We start from the raw sequence: 22,603 nt of genomic DNA, 5'->3' as shown, positions 1-22,603 counted from the left end.
AACATTACCTGGTGGGATTTACGACGCATGTCACGTCATGGCGGACGTCTATGGAGTGAGATTACTGCCACCGGTTTAAGCGAGTGTGTCTTGGTTGTTGTACACTCAAAACATTGTTTTTTAGCGCAAAATCACTCTGCTGCGCACATAACCAGTCATACGCCAACATGTCATCAAATAGGCCATTCATTGAAGGTGTGCCTTATAATCCTGTGCGCCTCATAGTGCGGAAAATATCGTACCTGCCACCTGACATTGGTGTAAAAGCTAAAGGGTCTTTTGCTCTAAGGCAACCACCAGTCCCGGTACCAAACAAGAGAGAGGCCATTTCTAATTGTTTTCTTTATTTATTCCTGGAACCTACAGAAGGAACGCCTGGTACTTCATTGAGTTGGAACTGCCAACTTCGACCCACCACAATAAACCACTTGGATCGGCATTGCCAAATCCTCTGGGTTGGTTTAACAGGGATAGCACATCCAAGATAAAAGCTTGGGAAACAAACTTGATCACCGGATTCATCAGGACTCAACTTGTTAAAAGTATCTTGGGGCGCTTAAGGCATCGCAAATGGCTGAGCCACCCCAATACTATTCCTATACCCATTGAGATTTCTAGGGACGGGTCGGAGATGGGTTAACAGAGTGCTCGGCCTTGGATCAATATAAGATCTTGGTGATATTGCAAAGGCTTACTGACACAGCTAACGTGTACTATAAGGTTTTTTGTCCAAACAGGGTCTACATACAGTAAAACCATCGACTCAGTATGGATTTAGTTATGACCGTACTGTGAGATAGTCATTAGTATTTGTGTTTGTTGAAGCCGAGCACAGGAGTCTCTTTACAAGCGTGCGGTGCCACGATATAAAAAGTGGAGAGAGACCAGGCAGGAGTTAATAGAGCAATCAAAGTAAGAGGACGTAAGAGGAGTAATTAACACTTGCTTTCAAGAGGAAGGCAAATTGAGACGACGCAGGAGGGTCAAGGCGCTTCCGACCGTTGAGGTGTCACCTTGTTATTGAGTCAAGTTAATTACCTTCGTATCATTTGTGTCCCTTTACGTCACTACAAGTACCTCCTCATCCTCGCGGACACCTGATTCACTCAGTCAGCGTTTAAAGTCCATCGTTGCATTCATATTTGAAACCAGAGGATTTGTTCACATCATCCGACCTCGACTCGAAGTACTTAAGGGATTTTTTTTTTTTCACCAGAGAAAGTTTTGCGATCCCCCGATTTCAGAAGAGGTAATTGATTCTCAATGTGTGCATCTCGTATTCGCATTCCATTAAACCATGCTTGTTTATTCTTCTGAAGGAAATGTTCGTCGTGCTCTGCAAATGGTATCACCGGTGGGATCGTTACGTGAGGTTAATGAAAGTTTACTCGATGTGTCAGGAGGACCAATCAGATCATGAGGAATGAGAAGAGTAAGTCAGTTAACGTGGTACATTTTAGGGAATGACTAGTTAAGAGAAGCACTGGGATGACTATCCAGAACCTGAATATTTGAAAGTGATAGTTCACCCAAAATTCTAATGTATACTCACCCTCGTGGTGACTACAGTTTGGGGATTATTTTCAGTTCCAAAATGCATTACCATTTTAATGTAACGACTGGAGCTTTGTTGTCTTCATTTTCGTCCAGAAAGATAAACTTAAAAACATCTCAAAACGTAACGTCCCTCTTGTATTGAAGCCTCGACAAGAGGATTTATTTTCGAAAAACAGTTAGAAGCCGCTAGGATTAGAAGCTAACTCTAATTAAAAAACTTCTTCATATCAGAAACAGCTCCTTTAGAAAGTACCAGATGTATATAAAAAAAAGGGTTGCTAAAAATAAAAATAAATAAATGTATCTTAACCAATATATGGTTGACCTCAACTATTATTATCAGATCATTGTGCTGACTTAATAATAAAAAAAACGAAAAATAAATGCATTATAAGCTGCTTAACGTTCAAATTTGGGGTGTTAACTTTTTAATTTGTCGAACTAATACTCAAATAAATCCCTGATATCCTTGACTTGCCCTCGATATTTGAAAGGGAAGTACTTGGCTCTGAAGTGAGAGTTGGTACTTGACAACAACACAACACAAAACAGACGTGTTGTTACGAGTTAACACATATTGTTGAGACAGACTGGCAGCTATAAATAGTATAACAACTTCTTTTTTTGGAAGTAAATACAAGAAAAAATCTACAATTGTGACGCATTACATTTCCATATGGTTATCACTTTGTAAAAAATATAATCTTACGAAGTAAAATCATCTTCATCTCTACAATAGTTTGAAGATAACGTTGTCAGTTGTCACCACTTGTTATTTGTTGTCCAAATAATGTGTTTATGTATCTCTCTTTATTCACAGATGCTGAGATTGTGTTTCCTTTACAAAAGGCAACAATAAATCCGGGAAATTGTGATTTTCACACCGAGAGAAAGTCTGAGGACCGGAGCATTTTTAAGAACCAGGATCTAAGAAAAGCTAAAAGAGACGAAAACACACACAGGCTATCTGGTACCTGGAGATTGTTTTAAAAGTGAGGCCTAGAAACAGAGTCAGTAACAATAGTTTCGATTTCTTTCATCGAGTTTTAGGGTATTGAAGGTGATCCTGCAATTTAGCAGTATTTTTTCGCTCTTAGCGACGAAAACACTATATTGCCTGGACGTTAATTGGCGTCTGAGGAGGTGCCGATGGTGTTGTGCAATGTGAGAGAAGTAGTTTGTGCGAAATTTTCGCTTTAAAATCGAGTAGAGATTCGATCCACATGCTCGCCGGCCACTTCATGCAATCCTGCACGTCGGATTTCAACAGCAGGCCCCGCCATTCATCAAAAAGATCTTTTCATGTCTTCCAATGAAACTCTTACTTGTACATGGCCTTCGAAAATTGATTTTCACATCTGAAGGTCAAATGGTTTTAGAAAAAATGTTAAATGTAACGCCTTCATTTAATTAAAAAATGACTGAAAATTAATGAAATTAGCAAGTTAACAACCAGAAGTTTGTAAAATAATTTGTTGTAGTGTTTTGACGAACCTTTTTAAATTTGCACTGAAGGGATTTCAAAGAGTTTGGCAAAGTGATATAATCTAATATTTATGTAATCAAATATTTGTAATGTAATCCAATATTTGCAATGTAATCCAATAGTTTAGTTGTAATGTAATCCAATATTTTCTAATGTAATCCAATAGTTTTGTGGTAATGTAATCCGATATTTTGTAATGTATTCCAACAGTTTGGTGGTAATGTAATCCGATGTTTTGTAATGTAATCCAATAGTTTGTTGGTAATGTAATCCAATATTTGTAATATAATCCAATATTTGTAATGTAATCCAATATCTGTAATTTAATCCAATAGTTTGGTTGTAAAGTAATCCAATATTTTGTAATGTAATCAAATATTTTGTTGGTAATGTAATCAAATATTTTGGTGGCAATGTAATCCAAAAGTTTGGTTGTAATGTAATCCGATGTTTTATAATGTAATCCAATAGTAAGTAAGTAATAGTAAGTAAGTAATATTTATTTATATAGCGCTTTTCGAGACCAGGGTCACAAAGCGCTTAAACAATCAAAACAATACTCAAAAAAGTACATACTTTAAAGATCAAGATAATACTGAGAACAACACAGGAGTTCGAGAAATTCAAGGAAAAGCCTGAACAACTAGTTTGTTGGTAATGCAATCCAATATTTGTAATATAATCCAATATTTGTAATGTAATCCAATATCTGTAATTTAATCCAATAGTTTGGTTGTAAAGTAATCCAATATTTTGTAATGTAATCAAATATTTTGTTGGTAATGTAATCAAATATTTTGGTGGCAATGTAATCCAAAAGTTTGGTTGTAATGTAATCCAATATTATGTAATGTAATCCAATATTTGAGTTGTAATGTAATCCAATAGTTTGGTTATAATGTAATCCAATAGTTTGTTTGTAATGTAATCCAATAGTTTGGTTGTAATGTAATCAAATTGTTTGTTTGTAATGTTATACAATAGTTTGTTTGTAATGTTACACAATAGGTTGGTTATAATGTAATACAATAGTTTGGTTGTATTGTAATCCAATATTTTAGTTGTAATATATTCCAATATTTTGGTTGTTTGTAGGTTTAGTCAAGAAGGTTGAATGTTCGCTTCTATCATAATGAGTTTGTTTTATTCTATCCATGCTTTCAGGGTTTCCTCCAGAAACTCTGGTTTCCTCCAACAGTTGAAAAAGATGCAGAGGTTCATTGATAAACTGTCCATAGATGGATGTTAATACTGGTTTGTGTGTATATACAGTACAGGCCAAAAGTTTTAAAACGCTCTTTCATTCAATTTAAATTGTAAATTATTATCAAAACTATGAATGAACACATGTGGAATTATAACAAACACATATGAAAAACTGAAAACACGTCTTATAGACTAGTTTCTTCAACGAGTCCAAACTTTTGGCCTGTACTACAGTCATAGTAGCTGGACGACCCCAGAAAACATCCCTCAGGTCTTCCTGTCAGATAAACATTCTCTCCATCCTATTCCGACTTCAGTTCACGCCTACATTTGACCCACTTTCTTTTAATTTACTTACAAGTGATCTCCGGCGCCGCTGGATGAGGCGCTTTCGGATTGACTCCGGACTTCCAGTGAAGCGCTGCCTTCGTGGCAGTTATTAAGCATAATCTGCATCGCATTTTTAGGTTCATGAATATATATTGACAATCTGGGAAAATGGAGTGTTGACGCATCTATTTACATCTAGCTGGGTTTAACCATAACACGCTGGGGCTCTTTCCTCCGCTGACGGTGAAGCGTTAAAGCAACATGTCTTCGCTCACTCACTGTCAACCGACGGAAGCGAAGGAACCGGCGAAGACGTTCATTTGATGCTTATATCGCGGCGTTCACGGGCCATTGCACGACACCATTCCGCTCGGGCGGATGTCTTCGCTCACCTCGCCCAAAGCCTCGGCTGCCTTTGGTCTTTATTTCCCGCTGTCGAGGACTCGACCGCTAACATCTCATTTGTACTCAGCGAAGGCAAACGAGCGGCAAAGCGAAGCTTACTCTGTTGTACTAATGAGAAAAACGCCGCTTTGGAATGTGGCGGACACTCTTTTCTTAAACACACAACATCTCACTAGTGAGCAGAAAACGTGATTTCAGCTTTGGTCTGGCTAACTTTTCCCCCCCGTTGACCATCTTTTATTTCCACGCTGTGAGCTGATGACTTTATGCTGTCGCTCTGTCTGTCAGGAGGATGATGGACTGGATTTATTTGGAGGAACGAACCATCAAATCCACTTAAAAAAAATCCAGGATTCTACAACCGTGTCTTTTTTTTTTCTGATTAAACATTACACGGTTGATTATGAGGACGGCTTATTGCCGAGGCTTATGGGAGAGTCGTCGCTTCCAATTGCCTGTGAAGAAGTTGTGAGTGAAAGTTTCTCGTCCATTTTGGAACTGCCCGGAGAGAATTTTCAGATTAGATTGAAAGACGGAAAAAAGGCTTAAAAACATTTGATCCTTGCATTTCCTGTCTATATCTCTTGGGGGATAAGTACATGAGTGTAGATGCTAAACGGGTATAGCATTTTGCTAATAGTGCTAATTAGCGTTGTGTATTGGCAAGAATCTTTCGTTACGATACAAGGACAACGATATGATATATTGTGATATATATAAATACTGTTTTAATTTGTTTTGAAACCAAAATATGTCCAAACTTAAGCTTTAAAAGCAGCTAGAGTCGACTGTATCCTCTCGTCCCCAGTCATCTTGGGGATCTTTGTAGTATTGTCGAATACTTGACTCTGGTGTTGAAGTATTTAAAGACCAAATGACTCTTGACGGAGTCGTAACTGCTTTCATTTGTTTTCAAACCAAAATATGTCCAAACATCAGCTTTTAAAGCTGCTGGAGTCGACTGTATCCTCTCATACCCAGTTATCTTGGGGATCTTTGTAGTATTGTCGAGTACTTGACTCTGGTGTTGCAGAATTTACAGACCACATGATGACTCTTGACGAAGTCGTAACTGCTTTCATTTGTTTTCAAACCAAAATATGTCCAAACATCAGCTTTTAAAGCTGCTGGAGTCGACTGTATCCTCTCATACCCAGTTATCTTGGGGATCTTTGTAGTATTGTCGAGTACTTGACTCTGGTGTTGCAGAATTTACAGACCACATGATGACTCTTGACGAAGTCTTAACTGCTTTCATTTGTTTTCAAACCAAAATATGTCCAAACATCAGCTGCTGGAGTCGACTGTATCCTCTCGTCCTCAGTCATCGCCACGTTCGCACAGGATTTCAAAGTTCCTTCAACTGCTGCCATCTAATGGCGGGAAGTTTTATTGCAACACACATATATTTGTGTGTTAATTGTAAATAAAAAAGTTTTTTATTTTTATTTTAAAGCAAAGTTCCCTGAAGTATAATATACAGTATATATAATTTACTTCTGATTGATACAGCTGTTGAATACTGATGAACACATCTTTTCTGACCGTATGTCACTACATCAAAGGCCAGATGTGGCCCATAGGCCGATGCTTGCATGTTCAAAGGTCGCTCTCCTTCTGAAGAATCTCCAACAGATCCCGTGATAAGACACTTGAAAAAAAACAGGTCCTGAGTATTAAGTAGATGCGTGTGCGCTCGTGTGAGTCTGTGTGTGCGAGTGTTGTAATGAGTTCGCCTCGGGCGACGCTGTCACGGTTTTCCCCGTCTTGCGTTCCAGTCTCCGGGGGAAACGGGGCGACGGGTGACCGTCATCCAACCAGAATGGAAGCGCATGCAGACTCACTAACATTTGATTATCAACGCACAACATATTGCTACACAAAACACACTCTGTGTTTTTTTTAAACTACTACAGACACACACATATATACACAGGTGCATTCATGAAGACGACACACTGATGATGATGGAGGAGGTTGAATGTTTACGCCGGAGGAAGTCGGGGCACACCCTCGACACACACACCCTCGACACACACACCCTCGACACACACTCTGATTGTGTTGCCATAGAGGTCTGACAGAAAAGAGCACATCAGCACCTGTTATGCTGGAGACCTTCGGGACTTCACGTCCCCGGGAAGACGTGGAAGAAGATGAAGACGCAGCGAGAGACGGAGAAGATGAGGCGGAGAAAGAGGCTGACTTAAGAGAATCCGGGCGACAGAAGTGAGTTCAATTCCCGATTGAAGCCCTTGCTCCGTGTGATGGGGGGGAGAACCCCCCGGCTACTGAAAGTGGGACAGGAAGAAGGGTCCTGAAAGGTCTCCCCCGTAAATGTCTTCAGAAAATGTCACGGACGGCGAGACCGAGGTGGTGTAATCCTACTTTCACCCCATGCGGTGACGAATCTAAAGTCTGTCGCCCGAAGAACAAATGGCTCGACACACCTGGAGATCCTTAATAAAATATTGACGTTAGTACGACATCACGAAGGCAAACAACCGTCGATCACGAATGTCAATAAAGACTAGTTTGAGTCGAGCTCGTTGTCCCTGCCCATGAAATGATGACAAAGTATTATTATTATTATAGTAATTATATGAATTACCCTTAAAAATATATCATAAAAACATATATATTTACATTTTGTCCATGGTTTCCCACAAAAAAAACATGATTTACATACTTTTTTTAGGATAGTACTTCATAATAGAGATTTTTCAACTTAACAACTTCATCGTATTCATTATTTTTTCCGAAGCTGATACAAAAAACACCCACAAAAGTACATTTTATCGCATCAGGAAAATATGTAATAACACTGAACAAGTGTTTTTTTTTTAAGATAAGTAAATATTGTCTGGTTAAACATTTTGTCGTTTTTCCATTGTGAAGTATAATAAGTGAGTAAGAGTGTAGCTAAAGAAATAAAAAAAAAAACAACAGAAGAATACATCATATATATTGTATTAAGAATATTTCTGGTAATGCTTAATATTATAATAAAGTGTATATAAAATCATTTTTATTTAAAATTAAAATTCAAGTAAAATTATAACGTTTTGAATATTTATAAATGTTTCTGTTTGTGCCGCTTATAATGATGTAAAAATATAAAAGTGGGAAAATATCAATACATCGGTTCATGGCGATGATTTTTTAAACTGTGCCGATATTTAAGAGCAATGTATCAATTTATTAACATTATTATTATTTTTACTTTTTTTCAAATAACATTTTACATTGAGCATTATTTATTTGTGGTTTATATTTCAATTAAGAGTGTAAACAATTAAATTAATATATTTTTATTTACAATTAAATTAAACTTAAATTATAATTTTTTTAAAATATTTAAAAAATGTCTGTGTTTTTCAGGGTTAACAGCCTTAAATTTTTAAATTTTGTTTATTTAAAATGATGTATTTTTTATATTTAGCCTTCATTCTTTGTGGTTTATATATATATGTATATATTTTTATTATTTACTATTAAAATCCAATTACAATTATACCATTTAAAATCTATTGACTTAAATATACTATATTTAATGTATTTCTTCTTGCAACTTTTGTGCTTTTTGCACATTTTGCGATAAATCTTCAGCTTCTTTTTTTTTCATTTTTGTTAATAAAGTACACACTTGCATTAATTTCACTTGTTCAACAATATAAATGTAACATTAATTCCTTCATTTTGGCAAACAAACATTTAGAATATATATTTTAAAAATGAGGCTCCATGCAAATGGAAGGTAAAGCACGATGTTGCTTAAGCGTGAAATCATGAGGAGTCTTGGCTCGAAGTGAGAAACACATCATTCTCTCTCCATCACACATGAAACATCTCTGGACCATCAAGTGTTTCACTGACAGGCGGCCGAGGATTCCCTCACAAGCCTCCGCAGCAGGTGGACGTGACGAAATGATCTATTGATCCCAGAGCGGCCGCGAGCTCCCAGGTGTCCCGGGGTCTCGGTTATTCTAAGATAGAGACGCATGTCGGACCTCCCTCCTCTGCTGCCGCTAATAAAGTCAATAATAGAATCCCATGAAAATGTTTTTGTGTTGTTAGCATTTGAAGTAGTCGTCGTAAACATGGAGTTAAATATAAACACCAAGCTGGCCGTGTTGTAAACAATCCTTTGTCTTCTTTTATTGTTCTGACGGAGAAAATTCAAGTTAAATTACATTTCATGAATGGTTTCAGGTGTTACTAGAGAGTCATTACGTTGCTTTATATAGCTCAGGGTCAAATAAAAAGTCAGTCAAGATTATGCAACTTATAGTTTTTATCATTTCATCATCTTTGGTTTTAATTAAACATCTTAAACATCAAATTACACACTTAAAATTCATCAAAAGTAGTTTTAACTAAGTATTGAAGATAAGATTATTATTACAATTACAGATTATTTTGTGGTTGAGCAACAGTTTAGAAACAAAATAGAAGAAAACAATTTAACATTAAAAAATAAATTAATATTTATATATTTTTTAGTATTATTAGTCATAAATAATGGATGATTATACTAAAGGCAACACAATATATATTTGTTGTATATTGTAAAATTATAATGTGGTAAGAAACCATCAAATATTTACTTAGTACTATTGTATTATTTGGCAGATTAAGACAAAAATACAGAACATTTTCTATCATTTATTTCACACAAAAGGACAAAATCCCTTCTTTGGAAAGTCAGTCTAAGTCCGTTAAATGTAAAATTTTAGATGTAAAAATTGACTTTTACATCAGAAATTCATGAGGAAAATATGTGAAATATAGATCTGCTGGTTGAAAATCTGACAGGGAACTAATTAAAAATGTATTGACGGTTAGTATGGACCATATGGGATTGAAATAAGGGCCAAATAAGGGCCCTGTGCGAGACTTTGGTCATGCCTTCTTAAAGAGAAGAACCATGAGAAAGAGATCAATAATATATATATAAATAAATAAAAGATATATTGTCTGTTAAATAAACAAGTAGTTTTGCTCTCTGTTTTACAATAAAGGGGCCAACCTGGGGGCCAAAGACTCGTCTATCAAACATGACTATCAGTTTGACAGACATTTAATTTGCAATAATAGTGTTTAATCAGCGCCAGGTCTTCAGCAAAGATCATAATCATAAACGTTAGATTTCATCCTGATACACCTACAGTCGTGGTTATTACCCGTTAACAACAGACCAGGTCAGAGACACAAAGGCTTCTACGGGAAAGACTCTTTTAAAATGTATTTCCATGATAACACTGATATTTTGTACTATATATTAGGGGTTTAAAGAAAATACGGGTGCATAGATTTTTGTTATCATACTGTATCGATGTTCAGCTGCACTGTATTTGTTTTTTGGTGCTTTTCAATTATATATTTTTTAAGCATTGTTTGCTTATGGCTTATCTTTTAATAAAATGTGTACACAATGAAATAATTAAATTGTTATATTTATAATTAACATGCAAATATTTACAGCTTTTTTGTGTTGCAATTGAACTTCTTGGCTATGACTGAGGACGAGAGGATACAGTGGACTCCAGCAGCTTTTGAAGCTGATGTTTGGACATATTTTGGTTTTAAAACAAATGAAAGCAGTTACGACTTTCGTCAAGAGTCATGTGGTCTGTAAATTCTGCAACACCAGAGTCAATTTATTTATCATACTATTTACTAAAACCAACTTATTATATCAAATCTAATAATAATTTTATTAAGTTATTGTTTGTTTTTTTTGTGTTTTTTTTTTTAACATATTCTCAGGTGAGCTTTTGGTGAATATTTCTTATATTTAAAGCTATATTACACTATATTAAATATATAGATTTTATAAACATATACTGTATCGATATTGAACACTACATTTAATATTATTATTATTATTATTTTTTTACCATGTTATTTTATGGTTTATATTTTAATGAAGTGTATATAAAATCAAATCTTTTTTATTTACAATTAATATGAAATTATGACAGCATTTGTTCATTTTTGTGTTGCAATTTAACTTCCGGACACTAGATGGCAGCGGTGATTACGTCTCCCGCAGCTAGAGGAACAATAAAATCCTGCAAGATCCCTGTGATGACTGAGGACGAGAGGATACAATAGACTCCAGCAGCTTTTAAAGCTGATATTTGGAAATATTTTGGTTTCAAAACAAATGAAAGCAGTTACCACTTCTTCAAGAGTCATGTGTTCTGTACATTTTGCAACACCAGATTACAATGTATTCCTCATAATATTAACTCAAATTAATTTATTATATCAAACCTAATAATATTTTTTTCAAAGTTATTGTTATTGTTTTTTTACATATTCTCGCGTGTGCTTTTGGTGAGTATTTCTTATATTTAAAACTATATTACACTATATTCAATATATTTAAAAAAATTACGATACCGTATCGAAATTGACACTACATTTAATATTAATAAAAGATTTATTTTTTAATTTTTGACCATGTTATTTTATGTTTTTTTTTATTTAAGTGTGTATAAAATCAAATCTTTTTTATTTACAATAAATAAGAAATTATCGCCAGCATTATATTTTTGTGTTGCAATTTAACTTCCAGGCCTCTAGGTGGCAGCAGTGATTCCATCCCCCGCAGGTAAAGGAGCAATATATAATTCCAGTGATGACTGAGGACGAGAGGATACAGTGGACTATAAAACAAATAAAAGCAGTTCTTGACCCTCAGAAATGATGTTTAAATATATATTTTAATATGATTTTTTCAAAGATAATTTCTGGTTTATATTGAGCTTTTAAATAACAAGACAGTTTTTTATTTTTGTATTAATCTGTTAATTGTTGTTCATCTGATGCACAGCTTTTACGTTTTTCATTGTTTATTCTTGTTATTTACGTTGAAATATTGAACAACTGAAAGTCTTTTGTCGTCATCCTGTCCTTCTGTCATCTCGACGGCCCCCTCAGGAAATTTAATTGCTCACACTTGGCCTGGAAGGTTGTAGATTTAATTATCATGTATGATTATATATGACCTTTGGGACTGATAGTGAGGTTCTCTATTTATCTGGCAGCGCCGGCCTCGCAAGTATATTCCCAAATATATATCGTCTATAAATAGACCGAAAATGTCAGCGTGGAGTAGAAATGTGATCAGAATGAGAAGCTGTGGCGAACATTACTTATCTTTTATTTTGTTTTGTGTTTTTGCAGAACAAGACCAAGGACGGCAACGACGTTCTTATCAAACGTTTAAAACGTAGTGACTTGAAAAACATGTCGGACGCAGAGAAAAGCCGTCGTTGTCGGAGACGAACCGAATAAACAACATTAACATTCAGAGAACGTCCTCGTGTGTTAACTCCATTGATCCTCCCCAACACCGGGCATTAGACCCCCACTCGTTTCAGTTCCAGACTTATTATTTCGGGGCTATTCTTGGGGTAGCCAGAAAGACCAGCTGGACCCGAGCGTCTGCCGGATATAGTTATCAAGAGGTCCAACTATGATATTTAGTATCCGAGGGTCTCGGGAGGGAATGAATGAAGAAGAGGGGGAATAAATCCAGCCGATAACAACCACCGAGAGAGCAGCTCTTAATGTCTCCCTGCCGTTCTCCCACCTCCCACTCCCTTATCTTTTTCATCCATATTTTTTCTTCTTGCAGCAGGACTCCTCGCACCTCAATTATCTAAGTGAGGGCTTGAACTGTCTGATGGAAACTCCAGTGTCTGCTGGAGTCCAACCAAATCTGCACTTGTACCAGAAAGAGAAAAATCACTTGGCAGCTTTTTTTGAAAAAATGAATTCTGGCTGAAGCTCCGTCGTCGCTCACACAACAATGCCATCGCCGGTCGAACTTTGACCCCTTTCTCCCACAACTACATGAGCATGCGTACAAAGGCCAGGAAACGAGTCTATTCTCATATGTTTTTTTATTGACGGGGGACATGTTACCTGATTCAAAAACCGCTAACAACCTAAATCGGGTCTGTTTATCGCCTTCATTTTTTTTTTTTTTTTTTTTTTTCCATCTCCCTTCTACAGCCTTTCATTTCTCGCCCAGCTGCTTCTCTCTTCCGATCACACTCCCCCGGTTTGACACCCACTGGAAGAGCCGAGGAGGAGACGGGCAGAGAGAAAGTGTGGAAGAAAAAAAAATGAAAGAAAGGAACGCAGATAAAGAGGCGGGCTCGGAGTTGAAAGGAGAAGAGAGAGAAAAGAAGAAAAAAAAAAAAAGGGGAGGATTACAAAAGTGTCGACCATCTTCTTGAAGGAGGAATGACATGGATTTCCATTCAAGGGATGAAAACGAGGATGATTTCAAAGGGCGGCCCGGCTCCACATTTTGTTGGACCGTAAGACAAATGAGGAAGAAAACGCAGAGATTTTTTTTCCACATAAGACGGATCTATCGAATAAGAACGCTGAACTGAAAGGAAAATTAATTAGAATTTCCCAGTTAAATGTCATAACCGTTTATTCCTTTTGCAATTTTTAGCTGCACAAGGGTTTAATCATCTTTTTTCTTAGAATTATATTTATTATATATATATTATTTTTGCTTAAAAATCATATATTATTTTCGACCACATTATTTTATGGTTTATATTTGAATTAAGAATTAAACAATTTCCCGAAGGAGACCTCCTGAGGGATCAATAAAGTTTTACCTTAAGTGTATATAAAATCAAATTTATTTTATTTACAATTAACAAGAAATTATTGACAGCATTTGTTCATTTTTGTGTTGCAATTTAACTTCCGGGCTACTAGATGGCAGCAGTGATTACGTCCCCCGCAGCTAAAGGAACAATAAAATCCTGCAAGCTCCTTGTGATGACTGAGGACGAGAGGATACAGTCAACTCCAGCAGCTTTTAAAGCTGATGTTTGTACATATTTTGGTTTGAAAACAAATGAAAGCAGTTACGACTTCTTCAAGAGTCATGTGGTCTGTAAATACTGCAACACCAGAGTCAATTTATTTATCATAATATTCACTAAAACTCATTTATTATATAAAACCTAATAATATTTTTTTTCAAAGTTATTGTTATTGTTTTTTGGTCTCAACTAGAGTTGTAGGAAATTATCGACAGCATTTGTTAATTTTTGTGTTGCAATTTAACTTCCGGCCACTAGATGGCCAATACGCTACCCCGTGGCTAAAGGAACATTAAAATCCTGCAAGCTCCTAGTGATGACTGAGGTCAAGATGATACAGTCGACTCCAGTGACATTGACATATCGACATATTGGCAACAACAGCTGTATCAATATTTAAGTAAATTATATGTATATTATACTTCAATTAACTTTGCGTTAAAATAAAATAAAAATGTACAATTAAAAGGCAAATATTTTTGGGTTGCAATTAAGCTTCCCGCCACTAGATGGCCTCAGTCATTACCTTCTCTTAAGCTAAAGGAACTTTATAATCCTTTGAGAACGTGGCGATGACTGAGGGCGAGAGGATACAGTCGATTCCAGCAGCTTTTAAAGCTGATGTTTGGACATACTTTGATTTGAAAACAAATGAAAGAATTTACGACTTCGTCAAGAGTCATGTGGTCTGTAAAATCTGAAAGACCAGAGTCAAGATGACTGGGGACTAGAGGATACAGGGACTCCAGCAGCTTTTATAGCTGATCGTTGCCCCTGTATTGTATCACCAGATTCTTGTTTATACACACTTCTGTTCATAATACTATTGGCAGCGACAAATCAATACCGCAATTTATCAAAAATAATATACAATTTTACATTATTGTTGTTTCTAGGATTTTATTTTATTCTTTCTAAGGATTTACTAAAATACATTTTGAAGAAAAGTGTTTGATAATGTTTTGTCAACAGTGATTCTATGATTAATATTCAAATAAAATTAATATTAAGTTATACAATAGTCAGAATATAATTGATATATTGTTAGAGGAATAAAATACTTGAAATACTGTTTATAATTTCTTATTGTGTCCATTTCGAGGTTGTTACTTGTGTTTAAATCCACTTCTAAAGCACTTTCTCTTGCTACAGTTTAAGATGTGACATCTTAAGTAGTACGGAGCCACTTCCTGTACGCACACTTGGCACAAAACTACACAATGACTTGAGAAATGTGACGAGTTAAAGCCCAAGTTCAATCGAGGACGCAAGTTTCCAATTCGTGCGGCACAAGGTGGACAAAACACAATCAGACAATAAGGCGTAAACCAGCAACAGCTGCCAGCGAGCGATTCATCTTGTTATACGCTGAGCCACAGAGACAGATGAGATCCTGGGCTCCTCCCGAATAATCTGCAATGTTGCATTACATCACCCAGAAGCAGCGACTGTCAGGCCTGGTCACTTCTCAACCCCCTTCTTCGCAACCGTGGCTGGAGAGAGCAGACGCCGACTCTCCCTTCGTAACACCATCATCAGGAAACATCAGACATCAAAGATACTTAAGATCCAACTTTTGGATTCAAAGTAATGGACTAGAGTGCCTCTAATCCAGTAACGCTCCGACTTTTAGATAGCAACATGAAAATTGTATTTTAGACACTATAGCGCGTTTTAGCTTTCCTATTTGACAATCTAGATCAGAAAGTGAGCGATTATATGGACCAGAGGTCTCTTAAATGTCGAATATATGTTTCTCTAATGCTTGGAGAGAAATGAGGCTTGTATCGAGTCAAAGGGAAACGAAAACTGGTGCGAATCAGCCTGAAAAAACATCAGGTTCTCGTGCCAAAGATGTGCAACTCAGGTCACTCTGACCTCGTCCCGAAAATAACTGCTGTGCCTTCAACGTATTAGTGTCAGAATGAGCGACGCTTACCTTAATTCTAACCACCTTTAACCATCACTTTGATTTGCAAGTAATGTTTTGCACTGGAATACTTATTTATTTAACAAAACAACTTGAAGTGGAAATTGACCAAAGCTAAAAATGTTAACTCAAGATTCGTACTATGTGTATTGTTGTTTTTATGTTTGTTATTAATGTGTCTAACATCAATAAAATTGGTGGCGAAAAAAAAAATATCGTAGTATCGAACATTTTCCGTCGATTTCCAGCCTTAGCTCCAGTGCACGGTTAAGGGGTCACATGTAGCCCCTTAACTGTATCGACGCAGCCATAAACGGGTCCTAATAAATCTCATGTACAACTGAGTAAGAAGTTTATTTCCTTACGTTTTTTTGTGTGTGTTTTTTGTTCCCTAAAGCAGAGAATAAATTGTAACCAAAATTTAGACTTTTACTACAAAAATATATGTGCAAACGCCGGTCACTCTGACATCGTCCCGCAAATAACTGCTGCGCCTTCAACGTATTAGCGTCAGAATGAGCGACGCTTACCTTAATTCTAACCACCTTTAACCATCTTAATATGATCACATTACCTGCTGATCCCGCTTTGATTTGCATCTTAGCTGTTTTTTAAACTCGTCTCAGCTTCCGCCGGAGCGTCTTCCCTACGAGACCAATAAACCGCTGCTGTAATGTTTGGGAAAGTGTTGCCAGATCAGCGAAAATAATAAACACATATTCACCTCACGCTGTGTTTTATTGCCACGCGAGGTAGACGAGAAGATGAATAGCTTTTTATTTTTCTGATTGGATTTATTGAAATGACACGATGTACTCTCTAGTAATTCTCCTGTCAACATCCATCAAGTGTCACGTTATGCAGTTTCCTTTGTGTAATGAACATGTATTTACTCTCTCTCTCTCTCTCGCTCTCTCTCTTACTTTACGTTATTGAAGGCTCAGGTTGACGAACTTTCGGGTTCTATTGTGGCACCAAACAAAAAAAGCTTCTGTAGTTGTTCGTTTTGTAAGTATTGTTTTGCACTGGAAATACTTTTATTTATGTAACAAAACAACTTGAAGTGGAAATTGACCAAAGCTGAAAATGTGTACTATGTGTATTGTTGTTTTTATGTTTGTTAGTAACGTGTCTAACGTCAATAAAATCGGTGTCGAAAAAAAGTATCGTAGTATCGAACATTTTCCGTCGATTTCCAGCCTTAGCTTCAAAGCACGGTTAGGGGGCCACATGTAGCCCCTTAACTGTATCGACGCAGCCCTAAAAAAGTCCTAATAAAACTCCGAAATGTATCATGTACAACTGAGAAAGAAGTTTATTTCCTTACGTTTTTTGCGTGTGTTTTTTGTTCCCTAAAGTAGAGAATAAATTGTAACCAAAATTTCGACTTTTACTTAAAATATGGCACACTTATATAGAGAATTAAATTTATCGTAGTTTTGTATTGCCAATTTAAAATAATACTATAAATATATGTTCATATTGTACATCGTTTGTTGTTCTGTTTGCTTTAAACAGTGTATGTTTCATTGAGTTGCGTGTTGACGTTGGGGTCCCGCAGGCGAAACAACCTCCAGATCGTCAGTTTCATCATCTTAAGTTTTAACTCAAAATGCTCTTAAGAAATAGAAAAATTGTGACGACTCACTAAAAACAAGGTCATAATGTTCTAATGATGACGTGAAACCAGGTGTATTCGCCCAGGTATGTTGGTACAGTGCCACCACCTTATGAACTTCTGGATGTCAATCAAACGGTACCAACCTTGGCCGAGGCCGGTACTTGGGTGCGGTTCTTCAATCGTACAATGAAACGCCTTTTTTTTCTATTCAATCATCTTTTTCGCAGAATCGCATTTTTCCCCCCCCCAACCACAACAATGAAACGAACGAAGGGTTCGGACTCACCTTGGTGTACACGCCCCATGACAGCTCGGTCTCGATAACCATGACGACGATGCCAAACATTCCGAAGATAAGGGCGTAGTCACTTAGGCGTTTCCTCTTCTCGAACAGAGCCCTTCGGTGGCCCAGTTTGTACCCGATGTTTTGGTTCTTCCGTTTGGAGGCCTTGCAGGTGCTCCCCCGGGCCCCGCTGCCCACCGACCCGACCCCTTGGCTGCTGCCCCGTCCGGAGTTGGCCCGCCTGCTCTCCACCAGCGCGTGGTTCTGGTGGTAGATGGACATCTGGTTGGACGTGGAATCCGTGATGTCATATCCTGCCCTGGGGTACGGCGAGTCTTCTTTGGACGAAATGACGATCTCCGGAGGACTCTGAATCGGGGGTTGATTGGTAGACGGGGCCACCAGGGAGGTGAGGGGAACCTCCCGCTGCTGACCGCCGGTCGCCGCCGCCGCCGTCCCGCTCACCGCCGAGACGCCGCCCTCTTTGGTTTCGCTGCTGCTGTCTGATTCGATAAGGTTTCTGCGGGAGGCGCTGAGGCGACTTAAAGGTTTCATGACGCCGCCGGTGTACTTGCAGGAGCTCATGGCGATCTCCGTAAAGGGGTTGCTGTCCCGCCGGTGGACCAGAGGGCTGGCCTGCCTGTGTTTGCAGCCTCTCTCCCGATCCCGGTCCCGGTCCATGGAAGGCGAGTGGGAGGAGTAGAAGAGGGCGTTGTAGACGGGCGAGCTCTCGCCGCTCAGGCTGTGCTGGGACCCCAAGCAGGAGGACAGAGGCGTGCTGGTGGGGTGCAGGGCGTTGGGGATGGGCGGAGGCGGGATCCCGGCGGCGGCGGCGGAGGACGGGGGTAACTTGGGGAGCGACCCCGGCGGCAGGTTGGGCGTGGCGGGCGACGGGGACGGGTTGCTTCCATTAAGTCGGCTCAAACTTGACCCCGCCGCCGTGTGGTTGGAGTGGTTGGCTCCTGGCTGGCTCCCAGCTGTGGTCGGAAGGGAGATACCACTCAAGGGAAGGAGGAAGCGCTGGTCGTCCTCCTCGCTGCCCGCCAGCAGAGCCATGCTTAGAGAGGCAGGAGGCTCCATGGTTTTTTTAGGACTCGGAAACCGCAAGCCTATCTGCGAAAGCACACAAGATAAGTAATGGTCAGAGAGTGATGCGTGAAGGAGGAAGCCCGGCTAATTGGGGAAGTTGTTACGAATAAGAAAGGGACGCCGCCTGACGAAAAAGAGGCAACAGGGTGAGGAAAAAAGTAGCTATAATTGGGGAAAATACGGAGACACGTTTGAGTAAGTTGCTGATCTGGATTCCCCCCCACCACTGGCTTCATATCGCCCAGTGCTTCCAGCAATAGATGCAATAAAATGTTAACTGTGTTACGCCAGGAGGTGTCAATCCCACAGCTTTACACCCGAGCAAATTCTATTTTGCGTGGATCCTCCAGGATCAGATTCACATGTCAGTCATTCTCAGAGGTGTTAACTGGCCGCACTTGAACAGTCCACAAACTATAACCTACTTTTTTATTATTATTATTATTATTCATAGAGTGACATAACAAGACACCTCCCTTGTGGGTACCCACCTCTCTCTCTCTCTCTCTCTCTCTCTCTCTCTCTCTCACCCCCTGGTGAGTGTCTTCGATCACTGGATCCGATTTTTACAAAAAAAAAAAAGCAGACTTTTTCTTTTTCATGTTGTCACGGCCATCCCATCATCATCCTCCTCATCCTCTCCTCCTCCTCCGATCACACAGGTTCACCCCTTCCACAGGTTGATCCCCCAAAAAGGCGTCAGATGGTTTTCTCTCTCCGATCACTGGGATCGATGGATGGATCCGTCAGAGTCCGCGAGCTCTCGTCGAATCATCCGCGACCTGTGGCTCCGCGTCCGCGCGAGTCGCATCGTTAGAGGCTGGAGGAGGAAAAAAAAGAAAGAAGGGGGCGAGCCGTGATTTTTTTTTTTTTGTGTCCAACGCCGACTTCCACTCACTCCTCTCGGCTCCGCGTCCTTCCGTCTCTGTCTCTCACTCTCTCCTCCAACTTCTCTTCTCTCCGCCTCCAGACTCTCCGCCGCTTCTTCCCATTGGATGGAGCAGAAAATGCCGAATAAACGCTCGGAACAGGTGTCAGCGCTGGTGGGTTGAACCTGCCAATGAAATTCTTCTTTTTTCTTTTTTTTTTTACAATGATAGTGTTTGTTTTCTCACAGACACAACACATGAACCTTACACCATGTTTCTTAGTCATCATCTGTTTAACTAGTGACAGTAACAAGGTCAATATTTACTATTAAATATTGAAAAGGTATCTTAAGTACCTATTTGTATTTAAACACTTTTTTTTTACTATTTATATTTATTTTTGGGGGCCACATGATGCCTGTTGACTCTATTGTTGAACAAAAACGTGTTTATCCTTAAGTATGTAAAATATAGTTTGGAATTAATTGGAAGAACATACTTGAAGGAGAACGAAATAATTTTCTTTTTAAAAAACACATTTGCCTGTGTTATTAACATTAACTTAAATTTCTCCAAACGATCTTATATGATTTATCACATTCCTAATATACATATAATGTACTTTTACTTCTTTCAAATGTATATATATATATTTATTTATATATTTACGCATGTAAGTAAGTAAGTAAGTAAGTAATATTTATTTATATAGCGCTTTTCCAGACCATGTATATATATATTTACGCATGTATATATATATATATATATATATATATATATATATATATACATGCGTAAATATATATATACATTTGAAAGAAGTAAAAGTACATTATATGTATATTACATGTTTATACTGTGCACTTTTGTTGGTGGTACAAAGGAAGAATTTCATGACAATAAACGCTTTGAATCTTAAACGCTTTGTATCTTTAGATCTACTAAAATACATTACACATCCCACAATGCATTTCAAAATCGTGACACACGCTCTCATACCTACGGACGATTTCCCAAAGTTCTCAATCAACCTCAACTGTATGTTTTTGGACTGTGGGAGGAAACCGGAGTGCCCGGAGTAAACCCATGCAACACGGGGGAGAACATACAAACTCCACACAGAAAGGTTGTCTCGGACTTGGAATTGAACCAGCAACCTTATTGCTGTGTTAGCGACCGCGCTACTTTCTTTGTCCTCCGACAGACTGGTGTCCTGTCCAGGGTGTCCCCCTGCCTCTCGCCCTATGATACTGGGATAGGCTCCAGACTCCCCGGAACCCAGGGATAAAGCGGTAGACAATGAATGAATGAATAAATGACCCAAGGTTATGGCCTCCCACCACTAGGTTGCGCTGTCACTTAAAAGCACCTAGAATTCTCCCAGGAAACGTTTTTAAACAGAATCTTTAGTAACTCTACGTTGTCTAAAAACGTGACTGAGTTTGGTTGTAGGGTAAGCTTAAAAATTCCATACTGCTCTGCAACAGTTAAAGCCGTTTCAATACTTTACATTATAACCTCAGATTGCCAGGGATTTCCCCTGAATTACAAGCAAAACATTTTTTCATTTTAATAATAAAAAAAACAACAACTCATAATCATCAGCCTGTTACCGTGGCGATGTGATTGCGACGTGAGTAAATGATGAAAAGAGCGTTGGGCCCACGCGAAAAAAAAAGAAAAAAGGCCTGATTTTACTCATTTATAAAATGCCACACAGAACCCTCAAATGATTAATGGTTCGGACTCTGATGCAGCAAAGCGCCTCTTGTTAAATAATGAATCCAAGTCAACATAATGAGACGACTCATCCTGAATTAGTCAAGTATTATGGGCTTATGTAAGTGTCATAAGCGCCCGTAATCGGATGAGTGTGCCTGAAGAATGGAGTGACCGGGGGATTAAAATATTTCCCCGATCGCAGGTCGGTCCGTCCTGAGATTATGCAACCTGAGAGGCATCAATAACGGCCGCGTGGATGCAGCCGACGCTGAGGAATAAGGTTCCTGCGCTCCTCATAAAGAAAAGCATTTTCTTCGGGGGGGAATGAAAGTCTTTTTCATCAGCCGAGCGAAAACAAATAATATCGTGAAATCTCGGGAACGACAACAAGACGGCGGGATTGTAACAAAGTCTCATTTGTACCGTAATACAATATCTTGATGATGGGTATAAACTTTCATAAGGTGTGTTCTCAGATAGAAATGATGGTTCTTACCTCTTTATACTCGTAGAAGAAGCAGCTCCATGTCTCTGACGGACCACCAGCCAACTAATGAAGGACAGATTTTCCTTATTAATTCATGTCTTTATTTTAAATCTCTCCTTGCTGAAAAACACACACTTGAATGGCGATACGATATACTCAGATACTTTGGGAACCGAGGATATATTTGCAGTATTGTCCGAGTACTTGACTCAGGTTGAAAAAGTTGTAACTTGTTTAATTTGTTGTTGAAACCAAAATGTGTCCAAACATCAGCTTGAAAAGAGTCGACTGTATCCTCTTGTCCTCAGTCATCGCCGCAATCTCGCAGCGATTCATTGTTCTAGTGGCTCATACATTGAATTAACATAAAAATGAACAAAAGACGTGAATATTTTTGTGCTAATTGTGAATAAGAATAAAAAAAATCTAATTGTATTCACACAATACACTTAAGGTTTTCTAATGTTTTGTAAATTAATTAGCATTAGGTTTGTGGCAGAGAGTCTGGAGAACATTGTGTTTTGTTCGGTGGCAATTTAACTATTTTGGCAGCGAGTCGTGCCAGAAACATGTTCAGTACATTCCGCAACAATGACTAGATATTTCAGGAAAGCCATTCTGTCCTTTTGTACTTTACAACTGAAGGAACAGCAGGACAAAAGTAAGTTGGTGTAGGATCGGCATCATTGATTGTTTTGAGGGGTTTTTCGTGGAATTATATGAAACATTATTAGCACAAGATTTAGGCTTC

General features: G+C 38.3%; 1 protein-coding gene across 1 annotated transcript in view; it reads right to left on the bottom strand.

Moving 5' to 3' along the window:
* Nucleotides 1-19,852, bottom strand: part of kcnn3 (potassium intermediate/small conductance calcium-activated channel, subfamily N, member 3) — an 83,261-nt gene extending 63,409 nt beyond the window's left edge. Inside the window, exons 1-2 of the mRNA XM_087812632.1 lie at nucleotides 19,266-19,852; nucleotides 17,689-18,794 (exon numbers count right to left, since the gene is read on the bottom strand). Coding sequence (XP_087668758.1) covers nucleotides 17,689-18,765 — 1,077 coding nt within the window. The 5' untranslated portion in view covers nucleotides 18,766-18,794; nucleotides 19,266-19,852. The remainder of the gene's footprint in view (nucleotides 1-17,688; nucleotides 18,795-19,265) is intronic.
* Between the last annotated feature and the right edge of the window lie 2,751 nt (nucleotides 19,853-22,603).

Source organism: Callionymus lyra, chromosome 17, assembly GCF_982586985.1.
Source record: "Callionymus lyra chromosome 17, fCalLyr1.hap1.1, whole genome shotgun sequence".
Lineage (NCBI taxonomy): Eukaryota > Metazoa > Chordata > Actinopteri > Syngnathiformes > Callionymidae > Callionymus > Callionymus lyra.
Note: the sequence above shows the minus strand (reverse complement) of the source record. Positions and strands in the feature narration are given on the sequence as shown.